The 16918-nt window shown below is 42.3% G+C and overlaps 1 protein-coding gene across 1 annotated transcript in view; it reads left to right on the forward strand.

Annotated features, from left to right (window-relative positions):
• The window catches only part of SVEP1 (sushi, von Willebrand factor type A, EGF and pentraxin domain containing 1), a 182423-nt gene that overhangs the window by 65374 nt on the left and 100131 nt on the right, over positions 1-16918 (forward strand). Inside the window, exons 8-13 of the mRNA XM_045020777.1 lie at positions 4429-4547; positions 7088-7217; positions 9530-9637; positions 9842-9973; positions 12012-12206; positions 14232-14353. Coding sequence (XP_044876712.1) covers positions 4429-4547; positions 7088-7217; positions 9530-9637; positions 9842-9973; positions 12012-12206; positions 14232-14353 — 806 coding nt within the window. The remainder of the gene's footprint in view (positions 1-4428; positions 4548-7087; positions 7218-9529; positions 9638-9841; positions 9974-12011; positions 12207-14231; positions 14354-16918) is intronic.

A 16918-nucleotide genomic window follows, 5' to 3' on the forward strand; every position in this document is an offset into this window, starting at 1 on the left:
AAAAAATAAAATCAACCTTCTGCTGGTGGCATCTGACTCAGATCATGAAAATGAACGTGCATCAGTCTGCTCTGCTTTGGATTGTTATAGAGCAGAACCCGTCATCAGCATGGATGCATGTCCCCTGGCATGGTGGCTGAAGCATGAAGGGATATATGAATCTTTAGCACATCTGGCACATAAATATCTTGCAATGCTGGCTACAACAGTGCCATGAGAACGCCTGTTCTCACTTTCAGGTGACGTAAACAAGAAGTGGGCAGCATTATCCTCTGCAAATGTAAACAAACTTTTTTGTCTGAGCGATTGGCTGACCAGGAAGTAGGACTGAGTGGACCTGCCGGCTCTAAAATTTTCCATTGTTTTATTTTTGAATGCAGGTTTTTTTGTACATAATTCTACATTTGTAAGTTCAACTTTCATGATAACGAGATTGCACTACAGTACTTGTATTAGGTGAACTGAAAAATACTATTTCTTTTGGTTTTTTTCAGTGCAAATACTTGTATTCTGTGTTGTAATTGAAATCAATATATTTGAAAATGTAGAAAACGTCCAAAAATATGTAAATAAATGGTATTCTATTGTTGTTTAACAATGCAATTAAATCGCGTGCTTAATTTTTTTAATTGCTTGACAGCCCTACTTATAATATCTGATGGGATCACACCACAAGGTGACAAGGCTGTTTGGATCAAGATGAAGCCGTGTGTATTGAGACCAGGCACCCAGGGTCTACTGTGATGGGCAACAGTGTAAAACCCTAGAATAAGAGATATCGGTAGTCTCTGAAGGCTAAATGTCTCTAGTGAAGATGAGGGCAGTTGCAATCTGTTGAATTTTATACAAAGAAAACACGTCCCTGCTTAGTTCTCTTTGTTGTTTATATGTATCATGCAGCCAAAATACTTCACTTATCCAAAATAATCTGTTTGCTCACTGCCTATTATTAGCCTTTCTTCAGAACTTCACTTTTAACTGGAACTTGCTACAGCTGAAAGTCCATGGTCCTGGGAGTGTGAAACACAATTGGAAGTTGTTTTAAAGAGCGTGCTTGCCATGAAAAATTTCTTCAGAGTAAGGCGAAGTGGCTTGTATTTATTGCTCATGCAGTCTTCGCCATGGAATTTTAATTACCGGAGTTATAGTTTGAAATGTCTATATCTCTAGCAAAGTAGAAAGTGGTGTCAGTTCTTTAGCTGGTTTAAGGCCTCTTGGGCATAAAGGGTTCAGAGGTGAACGTTGTTGTCGTTGCCTAGTGAGACTGGAGACCATGTATCAAAGAGCACTCCCATAATGAAATAATCCCGCTGCAGTGTTTGGAGAGGCTCCATGCCAGGATAACAAAGTGCTTTGGGTTTTGTCAGAGTAAATGGGGACTTCACTGTTGTTGGCCGCGCAGCACAGATTGTACCCAGTGCTAGTGAAACAGAAACTCACTGAAACGGGAGGAGGCCATTTGTCACATGTGGAACCTTTGTTTAGCAGCAGAAATTAGTCAGAGCAGCCATTCTGTCAGAGCACTTCCCTTGGAGTCAGTTCTAGACCATGCCCCTGCATGGTGCTAAAAAGCACTGTTCTCTTGCTCTGATTAGATGTAAAGCTGAGGTCTCACACATCTGTGGACATAAAAGCTCCCATGGCACTTGTTGTCAGCGGCGGCTCCAGGCACCAGCGCTCCAAGCGCGTGCCTGGGGCGGCAAGCTGCAGGGGGCGCCCTGCCAGTCCCTGCGAGGGCGGCAGTCAGGCCGCCTTCAGCGGCTTGCCTGCAGGAGGTCCACCGGTCCCGCGGATTCGGTGGCAATTCGGCGGCAGGTATGCCAAAGCCACGGGACCGGCAGACCCTCCTGCAGGCAAGCCACCGAATCCGCGGGATCGGGGACCTCCCGCAGGCAAGCCGCCGAAGGCAGCCTGCCAGCCGTGCTTGGGGCGGCAAAAAAGCTAGAGCCGCCCCTGCTTGTGGTAAGAGGAGAGGTGTTAATCTTTTACATTAATCAAATTTTTACTTTGGTAATTACATTCTGTCTGCTTAAGTTGCCTCATGCAGTTTCAGTTAGGCATAATGTTCTTCTATGCTCCTATCCTAAAATAATGTTGTTGTGTACTGTTAATAATACTAAACAACTTTTCAAGTTCTGGCCAAGAGGGTGGTAGGTTAAGTGAGCTATCTCTCAGGGAGGTTGTGAGCTTAACTAGTTAATAGACTCCATCCTTGTCACACAGGACTTCATTGGAGTTTAGTCATTGACTTCAGTGGGAACAGGGATTGGAAGCCATTTTTATAAAGATGCGCGAGTTTTTCAGATGAAAAGTTATTATAATAAATAGTTGGAATACCAAATTATTTCTATGCACCTCTCACTCTCATCTCCATGAGCCCATTCCCAATGTGCCTCCAGTTCTTTCCCCTTTTCTCTGGCTACCTTCTCTTTAGAGGGGACCGGATTATGGGGCATATTAATTCATACTGTGAAACATGCCAAGGTTTGGCAAACCTCAGAGAAGACTTACTCTGGTCTGAATTATTTCCCTCCAGTAGCAATCCCACCATCTCCCTCATGCATGCACATTCACTCACAAACACATGCATATCCACACGCGCACATTCTCTATAACATATCCTGGAACATTAGCTCACAGGAGACCCTGTGTAACCCCCACACCTACTGGGTTTGGTGCCCTGTCCCATACAGTGGCACCGAGACCACTTAGAGAGAGATTAATGAGTCTGCTCTACAGCCTTAGCTAAGGGCCATGTGGCTTTTAGCTCATGCAGTAGAGGCTCATGCACTAAGCTCCAGAGATCCCAGGTTTGATCCCACCTGCTGATAACAGGAATCTGTCGGTGTTACACCTGCACTGCTCCTTCCCTTCGCATGTCTTCAGGGATGGCCTGCTGACCGATTTCCTCATCCACTTTTTTTTTGGTGGTTCAGATTGTGGAGGCAGTCCCTGAGCTAGTTTTCCACCCACTTCTGCATCCATATGAAATGTCTTCCATGATGATGCAGAAAACCCACCCCTTGCATTCCACAGCAGCAGGATGGAGAATATTCTGGTCTCAATGCTGCCGTTTTAAGTAGTTTTCCTCATTCTTAGACTGAGACGCTCCAGAATGCTCCTCACTAATAGGGAACTCCTGAGAGCTATTGGAATAAAAGGTGGGGCCTGTGGTGGGAATAGGAGATTTTTGAGTGGGGAGTAGCTGGGATGAGTCACTGATTTAGTGATGAAATGGTCAAGTTTCAACAGGATTTACTGGAGTTTCACTTGATTTTTCGGGTTCACGTGAAAGAACTCTTGATGACAATAGGCCAGATCAGGGGTCAGCAACCTTCGGCAGGCAGCCCATCAGGGTAATCCAGTAGCAGGGCCACGAGACATGTTGTTTACGTTTACCATCCACAGGCACAGCCCCCTGCAGTTCCCAGTGGCCGTGGTTCGCCATTCCCAGCCAATGGGGGCTGCAGGAAGCGGTGCGGGCCGCAGGGACGTGCTGGCCGCCGCTTCCTGCAGCTCCCATTGGCCGGGAACGGCGAACCGCGGCCACTGGGAGCTGTGGGGGGGGGGGGCGGGCCTGCGGATGGTCAACGTAAACAAAATGTCTTGCAGCCCACCAGCGGATTACCCTGATGGGCCACGTGCCGAAGGTTGCGGACCCCTGGGGCCAGATCCTTAGCAGGTGTGAAGCAATGTGACTCATTTGCCTTCAATGGAGTTATGGCAATTTAGACCTGCTGAAGATTTGTTCTGATGAAGCTGCTAATCTGAGTTCCCCAAAGCTGTGTGAATACAACAAACTGCTGGGTTTCGATAGTCCTTCTTGGGAACGCTTGTCTTCTAGGACTGAATGTGCTTTTGTTTGAGAAAATGAAGTCTTTATAAACAAAAAACATGCAAAGAATTACACAGACTTTGCAAACGATTATAAGCAAAACTGTAGGTGTCATTTTGATTCTCCCACCTTCCCATCAGAATCCCCATAAAACAAATGTTTGTGCCATGACATTAAAAACGGTGTATTTTTAGGGTAATTAATGCTCAATAACTTTTGATATGAGTTCATAACTTGTTGTCAAGAAACAGGGGAATAAAGTAGCCATTCCTCATGGATGAATAGATGTGGTGTTTTAAGAAAAGGCAACTGTAGTGTTAAAACAAACCCTCATTCTGTTAGTAGTATTTGTAGTATGATAACTCCTAGAATCCAAGGACCCACTGTGGTGGGCCCTGTACAAAAATATAATGAAGAGACAGTGCCCACCCTGAAGAGGTTGCAATCTAAGTGTAAGAATATAGGTAAGAGGTGGAGAAAGCAAACAGGTGCAAAATGAAATAATGAGATGATACTAGTCACCTTGATAAACAGTGCACACAGCAAGCCAGCTGAGTAACCATTATTGATTTTTTTCTCTCTCTCTCGATTAGATTTTGAAGCTCCTCAAATCAGCTGTCCAGACAATATTGAGGCAAGGACTCTGGAACATCATAACTCTGCTAATATTAGCTGGCAGGTTCCAATAGCAAAGGATAACTCTGGAGATGAGGTAGAACTAAAACGTATACATTTTATTTTGATACAATCCCTTTTCAGGTAGCTGTTTTAGAGCTCTGAAATGTCGCTAAGCCATTAGAATGTCTTGTTTCTTGGTGCGAAGAAGTAGAGAGATCTGTTGTAAACTAGTATCTTCAGAATTCAGCATTTTCTCTGTTAGATTTATGTGGTTACTGAATACCCTGTATGGTGTTTTATATGCATACAGTTCTGTACAGTTAATTTATGCAGTCAAAAGAAAGAATGGGTCCTTGTTTATTAAATACAGAATGGGACTTTAAAAAGGAGCTCTCCGAATATGAAGGAGTTTAGTACTCTGCTTTCCATAAGATCTGGTCCTTCCTCGAGGAAGTAAACCAACTCATAACACTCAAAGGCTAAAAAGAGCCCACTGTGATAAGTGAAAACTCACCACAGCACCATACGAGAAATACGATCCCATTTCTTTACCATGATCAAGCTTCATATACAGGCCAGCAACTTCCACTGAAGTAGGCAGTGGTGTATTAATGTAGATGGAATGTCTGGGCCAAAGGTGCTAACATAATCGAATCACAGTCCGATGTCAAACAGAGTTAAACAAGGCCCAAGACTGGTAAACAGAGATTTCAGCCTGCTTAGTAACATGGCAAACACACCATTAAAATCCTTTTGACTTTTTTATTAAAGGTAAAGAAAAGAAGAAAAAAAGTTAAAACGTTTGAAATGTAAAGTATTAAGTAAGGCTTTCATTTTAACAACATCCCTTGTTCACTTTTGCTGGAGAAAGTTTTTAGAAGGAAAAACCCCTTAGTCTGACAGTCTCTTATTCAGTGGCTCTCAACCTTTCCAGACTGCTGAACTCCTTTCAGGAGTCCGGTTTGTCTTGCATACCCCCAATTTTCACTGCACTTGAAAACTACCGTACTTATTTACAAAAACAGACACAAAAATACAAAAGCGTCACAGCCCACTATTACTGAAAAATTGCTGACTTTCTCATTTTTACCATATAATTATCAAATAAATCAATTGAAATATAAATATTGTACTTATAGAGCAATATAAACAAGTCATTCTGTATATGAAATTTTAGTTTGTACTGACTTCACTAGTGCTTTTTATGTAGCCTGTTGTAAGACTAGGCCGATATCTAGATGAGTTGATGTACCTGCTGGAGGACCTCTGCGTAACCCCATGGATACCCATACCCCTGATTGAGAATCACTGTCTTAGATGATATCAAAGACGGTAATAACTGTCCTTTTGGGGACAAGAGAAGAAGTTATTTGGGTTGGGCTGGAGCTGTTCTTAAAGTCTAATCCCGTTTTATCCCAGGTGGAATTCAGCTGGAGCCAGGGGAGGTGGCAATGTCATCTGGGTCCCTCTCTCTGGCCCAGTCTGGTCAGGATCAGGATGACAAAGGCCTGGGGTCTTCATGGAGATGGTGGAGGTGGCTGCCATGAGGGTGAAGCTCACTCTAGTAGCCAATTTTTCTCCCCACGTCTCTTTCTTTAAGGACCCCACAAGGGAATGGTGGGAGGGATAGATCATCCCCTCATTATTTTGTCCACCAATTAAGCCTACTTTCAGACACACCAGTTTTGGTTCACTGATTTCTGTTTCCATGCTTTTCTTGTTTACCAGGCATGATCTTAGCATAGTCCTTGAGTTCTATCAGTAGGCCTTTTTCAGGGACAGCTTTAGGCCGATTCCCCAGATTCCCCGGAATTGGGCCCCGCGCCTAAAGCACCTTTTTAATTTTTTAATTTTTTTTTTTACTCACCCAGTCCGCTCCGGGTCTTCGGCGGTGGTGGGAGGGGTGGTCCGCTCCGGGTCTTCAGTGGCATGTCGGTGGCAGGGATTCCTTCGCTGCTGTGGAAGACCTGGAGCGGACGCCCCCGCCACTGAAGTGCCTCCAAAGCCCCGGACCCCGCTGGGTATTCGAATCGGGCCCCGCAGTTCATAAAGCCGGCCCTGGCCTTTTTGTTGGGACTAATTCAGTCTTTTTGTCTCCCTTTCATACCTTTTCCTATCAACATTTGTTATTAGGGGTTATTGTAACAACTTATGAACTTTCATGAGCTTTTTACAGTTGAGCTCACAATTGGGCTAAATTTGTAGCCCAATGATTACAACAATGGAAGGTCTATGTGTGTATCCAATGGCAGAAGTTTCCCCCAAACTGATTTGTAAAGAGTAATGTTCTCTGAGTTACAACTCTGGCCAATGAAAACTTTGATTCCCAGTTGAGCTGCTTACATTCGTGTGGGCCTGATTCTCATTTATATTAAGGTCCCTTCCATTACTTTGGCCAGATAAAGAAGCCTGTAAGAGGGTGTAAGTGTAATGTATGCACAATTTATGGCTCTTCTAAACAGCTAAAGGGTATAAAGCATTCTTAGTGTAAATGAGAATCAAATCTACATGCATCCAAAACACGCAGAGGTTTAATTTCAAAGGATTATATTACATGCACATTTTGTAAAATACAAATATGTGATTACTGAACCATGCTTGCATTTAAATAACAAACGTCTGTTCCTCTAAAAGGTCTCAATTCACGTTACTCCAGCTTTTGTACCACCTTCTCTTTTCCCCATTGGAGAAGTTGTGATCACTTACACGGCAGTGGACAAGTCCGACAATCAGGCAAGCTGCACATTCAGTGTCAAGGTTATTGGTAAGTGCTATTCAGAAGTACCTGGGAAGGATTCTGACAAAGATAAAACTGTTTAATTTGTGCAGAAGGAGGCTCTGATTCACCATGGCATTTAAGCACACACCTAATTTTAAGCAGGTGAATAGTCCTGTTGAGTTCACATGCATAAGTGCCTGGCTCAATGGAGGCCATTATTTGCATAATATAGTAATTGCTGTCAAATGCTGGATTGCCTATTTGGATTGGCTGCAGCTAAAGCATTTGTTCTTAATTTGGGGCTTCCCCACATTTCATAAATAAAGTGCATCAATCTGTCAAAACATAAGCAGGCATTAGGGTTAGTTATGTGGCATGCGTGTTGTGTTTACTCACAGACCATTGTTTTTAATTCCTGACTGAATGTCTCCCAAAACCACAAAGAGCTTTCAAGATGACCACATATTTCCAATGAGATAAATCATGCAAGTATTTGTTTGCCCAAGTATTTGAGACATGCTCTCTCTTTCAGTGAACTGTCTTATGAACAAAAATTCACTCTTTGAAAAGTTTACAGAATGCAAATAAAATGGATGGTAAATACAGTTGACACCAATGTGCAATTTTTGTCTTTGAACAAATGTTCTTGAATCCTTTTTTGCAGTATCCACTTAGTTCTAGTGATGCTGCTGCATAGCGGCGAGAAGGTATATTTCTCTGTCAAGTTAGCTGGGAGTTTATCAGTGGCGGGACACACTAGCTTAGCTTTATGAAGGGAAAGGCAACTTTCTGCCTTCTGCAGTTTGGCTTGGCTGATGACTTTAAATAAATTGTTGAATAAGTACATAACATGAGATGGTTTTGATGGATAAATATGAGGTGAGGCATGTTGTGATGGCACCTGCAATGTTGTTCTCTGTTGAGCCTAATTCTTCTCTCACACCAGTTTTCCACCAATTTCAAACAGTTACACTTGAAATCCACAACAGCCTGTGACTGCAGAGTCTGGCCCTTGTATTTGTAATTATGCATTTAACAAGCCGTCTGGCTCATGTATTTCTTGTTCCCTTTGGTAGTAGTATACAGAGGCAATTCAAACTTGGTGGGATATATTTAGCATGATAATGTAGGTGATAGTTTAAGTTACACATCCGGTGCATGTTGGTTAGCAAATGTGTGCAGCTTGTACCAATTTGACATTTAGTTGTATGCAGAGCAAGTGTTACCTATACCAGTTTATTATTCTGGGGACCAGATTCAGACTTCCAGAAGTGTATGTAACTCCTTTCCCATTGACTTTAGTGGGTATTGTTCCGGTTAGACGTGGACTGAATTTAGTCTTCATTGTGATAGGGATACTTCAATATAAGCTACAGTAAAAGGGTGGCTGTTTATATAACACCCTCCTGTTCATTGCTTTTTCTGATACCCCACTCTCTCCTGCCGCTTCTACATATGAGTTACACTTGCTTCATATATTTGCTCTGTGCCAAATCAGCATAAATTACACTGCTTTCCCACTTACACCCATTCTCTGGGACACATACCTGATGTCTAATTTAAATTATATTTATGTCACTTCCTGAATTTCGCCCAGCATTCTGTTGGAATGGCATCTGCTCATTCTGGTGTGCATTTGGCTTGATACCTTGGTGTCTGCTGTTATTTTTAATCACTAAACTCAGTCAGAGCCAGTGCTCAGATACATTCAGTGAATTAGGTGTTATGAATTGGTGGCTATCTGTGTTCTATCAAGGATAGCTCAGTTGTTTTAGGACAGTGGGTTTTCAACCTTTTTTCATTGGTGAACCCCTAAAAAATTTTAAATGGAGGTATGGACCCATATGGAAATTTTAGACAGGGGGTCTGCGGACCATGATCCACGTGATTCAGTCTATGATCCACAGGCTGAAAACCACAGCTTTAAGAAACTTGTGTGGCTGTTTATGTAGCTTGAGCCAAAGTCTTGTTGGTCAATTGGAGACCATTGGTCAATTTTTCTGACAATGGACCAACCTCAGAGGCACAACAAACAGTGGAGTAAATTATACACTATTTAGTGGGCGTAAGATAGTTTACATTGCTCAACAAGGCGGCCCAAGAGTGGGACTGTGCACGAAAGACAACCAAATAAAGCCACTCTCCCTAATTTATGTTCTGATGCTTTTCCTGCCCTAACCCTGCACTTCCATTCTTTTGGCATATATATTACAGCAGCTTACTCTCAAACACACACCCACTTACACAGTTTTACAGATGTGGAACTTCAAACACCCTTCACATCACCTCTGATTATGACCCACGACTTGTCTATTGTTCTGTGATCAAATTTAATGCTGTCTCTTCAACTTCTCTAGATGTAGAATCCCCTGTAATCGATAGATGCAGATCTCCACCTCCAGTTCAGATATTGGAGAACGAGTACAGAGCAACGTGGGAGGAGCCTCAGTTCTCTGACAACTCAGGTGAGATAATGCAGCTCAGGTATATACGAAACAGCCAAAGAGTGGTTAGGTCCATACAGTTCCTACATGCACCCCTGGGATTAGGAGATCATTTTTTAGCAACATACCATTTTGCTTACCGTGGTTGAGCACATCTGTTACTGAGAAAATTAATATACTAGCCCAGGAAAACCTTGTCATTGATTTTTTTTTAAACTACTCTAGGAGCTGCCCTGACTATCACTAAAAGTCATTCACCTGGAGATCTCTTCCTCAAAGGGGAGACAACAGTTCAATACACTGCCACAGACCCCTCAGGAAATAACAGGACATGTGAGATCCACATTGTCATCAAAGGTTTGTTATTTGATCGTCTTCTGGCCATTGACACAAAATGATTTAGTACTAGTAAAAATGCAGTTGTACATATCAATCCCCATCAGCCAGTTTAATGTTCAGTGCTATGAATAATTCACTGATAAGTAACAAGTGTGTGTGTAATATAATACTTGTTATAAATGTGCATATGTATACAGCACCAATGTGCTTCTGCATTTGTCTCACTGTTTTACACCAGTGTAACTCCAGTGAAATCAGGTCCATCAATAAAATCAATTGAGTTATATGGCAAAACTTTGGAGTAACAGACTAGTGTACTCCATACATTCAAAATAGGTATAAAAGCCACTAAAGGTTTTACTCAGTAGTCCTATAAAACTTCAGGCAATTGTCCACTTATTTGTCAACAAGAAGCATAGCCCAAAATGTGGTCTACTTTCTGTTCATCAGAATGGAAGATTTCTTTGGACAGATTTTTTTTTCAATAAACTGCTAATATTCTAACAAGAAATGGAACACTTTCTAGCCTTATAATTGAGTTTACACACGTATATTTGTGCATAAGTATGGGGGTATGTATTATATGGGGGGGGGGAAGCAGGAGGGGGGAGAGAAAGAAAGCCCCAACCAGCAGGCTAACAATCAGTTAGGAAAATCAATCACTCAGAAGTTAGCAAATGCAGATTTATGGTTGAAATTTCAACTTTAACTCAGCCCCCTACTGCTTACGCCTTAAAACTGGGTCTCGCTTTTACATCATGGTAAATTATTTAATTAATACAATATTTAATATTGTATACACTGGAATTTTGTGTATATCCCTAGAAACAGTAAGTTACAGGAGTATATGCAGCAGGGGTCGGCAACCTTTCAGAAGTGGTGTGCCAAATCTTTATTTATTCACTCTAATTTAAGGTTTCGCGTGCCAGTAATACATTTTAATGTTTTTAGAAGGTCTCTTTCTATAAGTCTATAATATATAACTAAACTAAAGTATTGTGGTATGTAAAGTAAATAAGGTTTTTAAAATGTTTAAGAAGCTTCTTTTAAAATTAAATTAAAATGCAGAGCCCCCTGGACTGGTGGCCAGGACCCGGCAGTGTGAGTGCCACTGAAAATCAGTTCGCGTGCCGCCTTCAGCGCACATGCCATAGGTTGCCTATCCCTGATATACAGTCTTCAGATTTGGCATGATTTTTAAGTCTCAGTGAGATCTACAGGACAAGCCAAGTTTGAATAATACAAATTTGGTTGTTTCAAAATTATGAATATTGAGAGACTTCAAAGTGAAACTTAATTCAATTTTTTTAATTGATTCAAAGATATTGGGGTTTAGAACATTAGGCTCACTTCGCTTGTTCTCTGATTTGGCTTTATTTCAAACTCTTGAATATTTCAAACTCAGTATCATCTCAAACTCTTGGCCACTGAATGTTAAACACTAACAATTTTAAAACTACTATGAACTCATTTTCTTCACACTTGGTTTGTTAATTATATTTTACTGAGGCTTTAAAAATCTGTCCAAATCTGAAGAGTATAGGTCTGATTTTGATCACTTATACACTAGCATAAATCAGGAGTAACTCCACTAAAGTCAATAGAATTCCACCAGTGTAAAGCTGATTGACATCAGAATCAGATACTGTATGTAATGTACTGTAATTTACTGTGTGTAAGGTTGTGTAAAAAGTTCTCTAGTTAATATTATGTATTATGTTAATAGATGAATAATTTAGCATACTCTAAAGAGAGACCCCAGTTTTAAGCAAAAGCATACAGGGCTTTCAGTTTTCCATTTCCACACTTTTGGTGCTTGATTTTTTTTCAACCTTTGCATTTCTGGATTTTAAACTCCCACGATGGGATTTTCAAAAGTGCTTAACATTCGCCTAATTTTCCTTCCATTGAAGTCAATAGGAATACTCCTGTTGATTTCAGGGGAAGCAGAATTACACCAAGTGCTTTGAAAATCCTATCCCTCAGGGTTTCCTGTGTACTTGTTTCTATTACTCTAAAAGCTATCCTTATGTGAACTGAATATATTATTTCACAGGTTCTCCCTGTGAAATTTCCTTTACCCCAGTGCATGGGGATTTTATATGCCTAGAAGACGAAGCAGGTGTTAACTGCACATTACGCTGCATGGATGGTTATAACTTTACAGCAGCGTCAACTGAAAACTACTATTGTGCCTATGAGGATGGTATCTGGAAACCACCATATTCTACTGAATGGCCTGACTGCTCTTGTGAGTTTTACTTTGATTATTAACCTTTGTTTTTCTGCTGTAAACTGAGCTTGTAATGTCTCCAACAATATTTATAGTTTGAAACGTGATTCAATAACTAGAAATTATAACTGTTTTACATGATAAATTTTCTATTGTCCCTTCCCCTGAACTGTTAAGAGCCTTGGACAAAAAGGGTTTTAGGATTACTATATATTGTTTCATAAACTGGATAAAATATAATAATAAATTTGAGTCTTTGGGGTTTACAAGATAGCAATGGAACCAAAATCTGCACAGCATGTTGGTTAAAAACCCCAACAGGTTGAAATAATTTGTCTAGACCAGCGGTTCTCAAACTTCATTGCACCGTGACCCTCTTCTGACAACAAAAATTACTACAGGACCCCAGGATGGGGCACCAAAGCCTGAGCCCCCCCGCCAAGCCACACCGCCTTGGGGGGAAAGTGGGGGCAAGCCCAAGGGCTTCAGCCCCAGGCGGGGGGGCCTGTAACCTGAGCTCCGCTGCCCAGGGCTGAAACCCTTGGGTTTCAGCTTCGGCCGCAAGCGCCGATTTTTCAAAGTGCAGAGGGGTGCTCAACCCCTGGCTCTGCCCCAGGCCCGGCCCCTACTCCACCCCTTCCCCCAAGGCCCCACCCCCACCCCACCTCTTCTTCCCCTACTGCACTCCCACCCCACCTCTTCCCACCCAGTTACGCCCCCTCAACCTAGCACGCCACATCCTTGCTCCTCCATCCCTCCCTCCCAGCTTCCTGCACGCCGCTAAACAGCTGTTCACAGCAGGCAGGAGGCATGGAGAGGGAAGGGGAGGTGCTGATTGGTGGGGCCCGCTGGTGGCCAGGAGGCACTGCAGGGAGGGGGAGGTGCTGACCCGCGGAGCTGCCAGTGGGTGCTAAGCACCCACCATTTTTTCCTTGTGGGTGCTCCAGTCCCGGAGCATTCATGGAGTCAGTGCCTATGGCTTTGGCCCCAGGCTTGGGCTTCAGCCCTGGTCCCTAACAAGTCTAACACCAGCCATGGCGACCCCATTAAAAGGGGGTTGTGACGCACTTTGGGGTCCCGACCCACAATTTGAGAACCCCTGGTCTAGACTACCAGTGTTATTACAACTGGAGGAATGGATAACGAAGCTTTAGTGAGCTGTTTTTGATCTTTGGCAAGCCAGACTCTCTCAACCCAGCCAAAATTCCAGTGCAATTGTGCAAATTAAAATGCATTAAAAATAACTTCACAAAATATAGTCCTTTGATCTTAACCAATTGTGATCCAACCAGCATTTATTAGAAGTTTCTAATTTGAGACGTGTCCAATCAAAACCCCAGCTTGGACCGCCCCAAACTCTGTTGTCATATGAAATCCAAATCTGAATATAGATCCACATATTTCAAATGAAGCCGATGTTTGTGATGGATTGTACACTCCCTTTCTCACACAAGTAGCCCCCATGGACATCAACACAAGTCAGGATGTTCTAATTATGGGTCAACCCAAAATCCTTTATCTGAATACCCCAGAGTTTTGGGTTGCTTGAAATCTGAATCAGAATTTTGCATTTGGAGCCAAGCTATATTAGTAATAAGCATTAATTTCTCCCTCTCAGGTGTATTCAAAAATACATGCTAAAAGGTTTGATGATTTAAAAAAAAATTCCATAAAACTAACAGATTCTTTTCCATTAAGAAAATGCTGAATTACGTCAACAATGGATATTTAATAGCTAGGAACTTCTACACTGAATTGTTCAATACAGTGTGTGTACTGGAAATGTAATTACTATCCATGGATTTCAGTTGTTACCACATTGTGCTCTATCTGATGAAAGTAGTTGGTTATATTTTATTGTAACAGTCAAGTTTACTAGCTTTTTCTTCTGTCCTTATATTCCTCTGTTGTGACCTATATTTAAAGAAAGCTACTGAGTTCAGATAATATGAATATTTAGTATAATCCTGTCCATAGTATTCTTTTGAAACTGTTACTCTAAAATCACAAACAATAAAAGTGTCTTTCCCCAACTCTTTTCAGTAAATCGTTTTGCAAATCATGGGTTCAAGTCTTTTGAGATGCAGTACAGAGCAACGCGATGTGATGACAGCAACCTTCTAAAAAACTTTGCTGAGGCTTTTCAGAGTGCGCTTGGTAAAATGGTAGGTTAGTAATACTCTTTCATTTTTCATAAACCTTTTTTTACCAACATGTTGTCATTTTTTCCCTACCTGTTCTTTTACTGTATACCTTAGAAACTTGAAAGGGAAGTCTGTTCCATTTCAAAATAGAAAATGTCTCCATTATAGGCAAAGTTCACTGCTGTGCAAACCCTTGTACCGTTGTTTGCATCCAGAAATTGAGGAGTTAACCACAGTCTTTGTCTTGGAGTTGTGGTAGGATTTTCAAAAGTACCTTGTGACTTAGGGCTTGTCTATTTGAACCCTGAGTATATATCTACCCCGCACTAAGTGTCCGTGTGGACCCTGCTGCTGCATTATAAAGGCTCCACTTTGATCTACTGTGCGCTTTGATCTACTCCTGTTTACACCCCCAGATTGCTGCATACTAAGTGTTTGTATAGACGAGCCCTGAGGAGCCCAAATCCAATGGGTTATGGGCTCCTAAGTCATTTAGGATGTCTACACAGCAGGCAGGAGCAAGCCAGCGGGGCTCTGAAAACAGCTGGGTAGATAACGCTTTAAAATTGCCACTTCGGCGCTGAAGGGTAGGGAGGGGGGAGGTCTTGAGAGCCAAACTCCAGCCTTAGCCACAACTTCAAAGGGCCGTCTGCACAGCTGTTTTTAGGGCGCCAGCCCCGCTAACCCATGTCTGTTGACCCAGTTTGGGAGTTTCGCTTTCATGGGCTGTGTCGATGCGCCCTTTGATGCTTTTGCACCTGCACCCCCAATATAGCACTTTTCTTGACATTTGGGGACGATGGCAAAAAATTCAAATCTCGGGCCTAAATTTAGGTACCTAAATCCAGAAGTCGGTACCTAAATTATTAGCCTTCTCTTCCGAGTTGTGGCATCCTGATCACTGATATTATAATCAATAAGAGCTCCCAGTACTCAACACCTTTGAAAACCTGGCCACAGATTTATCTGCTGAACTTTCTTTGAACTTGTATGCTGAATGCCTGGGTGACCTGCTCAAGCCACAGAGCACACTGTTGTCAGACCTGGTGCCCTGCTGGGTCCTGATCTGTGCTCAGGCCAGTAGTTCACAACCTGTGGGACACAATCTTGAAGTGGGTTATGAGAGGGTTGCAAGTAAGTTGCACTGTACCACCTGAGAAAGCAGCGAACTCACTAGGACCCAGGTATGCTCTATACATTCCTGCCCATCATCCCAGAGCAGATCCTCAGCCCCTTTCTTCCCCACACTTGTCCATTGCATGGCTCCCAAGCAGAAGCAGCAGTACCTCGAGGGGCTTTGGAATCAGCTTCCCTACCTATTGAAGCAGTGCTGCCCCAGAACTGAGGGCTGTGCGGGTAGAGGACAACACAGAGGGGAGAAGAGAAGAGAAAAGCACTACCAACAAAAGCATCTTCTCCCCACAGAAGCATCATCAACCCCCCAGCCCAGCAGCCCTCATTGTCATATAATTTTATTTGGATCACAAACCCCAAAGACTTCTGAGTCACTGCAGTCACCTTATGCCACTCTCTGAATGGTGCAGGACAGACACAAGACTTCAGAGTCGTTCTCTGATTGAAAAAAGAACAGGAGTACTTGTGGCACCTTAGAGACTAACAAATTTATTTCAGCATAAGCTTTTGTGGGCTACAGCCCACTTCATCGAATGCATGCAATGGAAAATACAATAGGAAGATATATGTCTACACACAGAGAACATGAAACAATGGGTGTTACCATATACACTATAAGGAGAGTGTTCAGTTAAGCTGAGCTATTACCAGCAGGAGAGAACAAAACTTTTTGTAGTGGTAATCAAAATGGTCCATCTGCAGCAGTTGACAAGAAGGTGTGAGGAACAGTGTGTGGGGGGGAATAAACATGGGGAAATAGTTTTACTTTGTGTAATGGCCCATCCACTCCCAGTCTTTATTCAAACCTAATTTAATGGTGTCCAATTTGCAAATTAATTCCAATTCTGCAGTCTCTCGTTGGAGTCTGTTTTTGAAGTTTTTTTATTGTAATATTGCAACTTTTAGGTCTTTAATCAAGTGACCAGGGAGATTGAAGACATCTGTGTCTTTCCCGCCTATTGGCTCAGCTTTATTTTCTTTCTGTGGAAAATCCTGGCTGGTTTTCCTTTCATTCCTCCTCTTTGATAGCATATTATCAACTGTGCGTGAGCCCAAAGTGCAGAGTGAAAACATGAGCTAAAATGACAAGCATGGAATACTGAACATAAGAACTTAAGTTTACTGGTGGAAAACACTTGAAGATCTGCCCAAGCATTTATATTAGAGTGCAATAAGCTGGAGAAAGCAAATCCAAAAGTCCATTTAAATATGTCCAATCCATTTCCAAAGACTCTTGGAATCCCAGCAGTGATCCAATGGGGAAAAAAAAAGAAATCACCAGCTTCCAAACACACAAGCCACGGGGATAAGCTCCAAGAGAGAGGCGAGGGGGAGAAAGTAAATGCTAACAAAAGCCACTCCCCAGAACACATCCTGCAGGAAGGATATCCTGAACAGCAACAGACTGGGTTAAATCAAAGAAAGCTCAGCTGCCCCTGCATTCAGCACCAC

This window comes from Mauremys mutica, chromosome 6 (assembly GCF_020497125.1).
Source record: "Mauremys mutica isolate MM-2020 ecotype Southern chromosome 6, ASM2049712v1, whole genome shotgun sequence".
Lineage (NCBI taxonomy): Eukaryota > Metazoa > Chordata > Testudines > Geoemydidae > Mauremys > Mauremys mutica.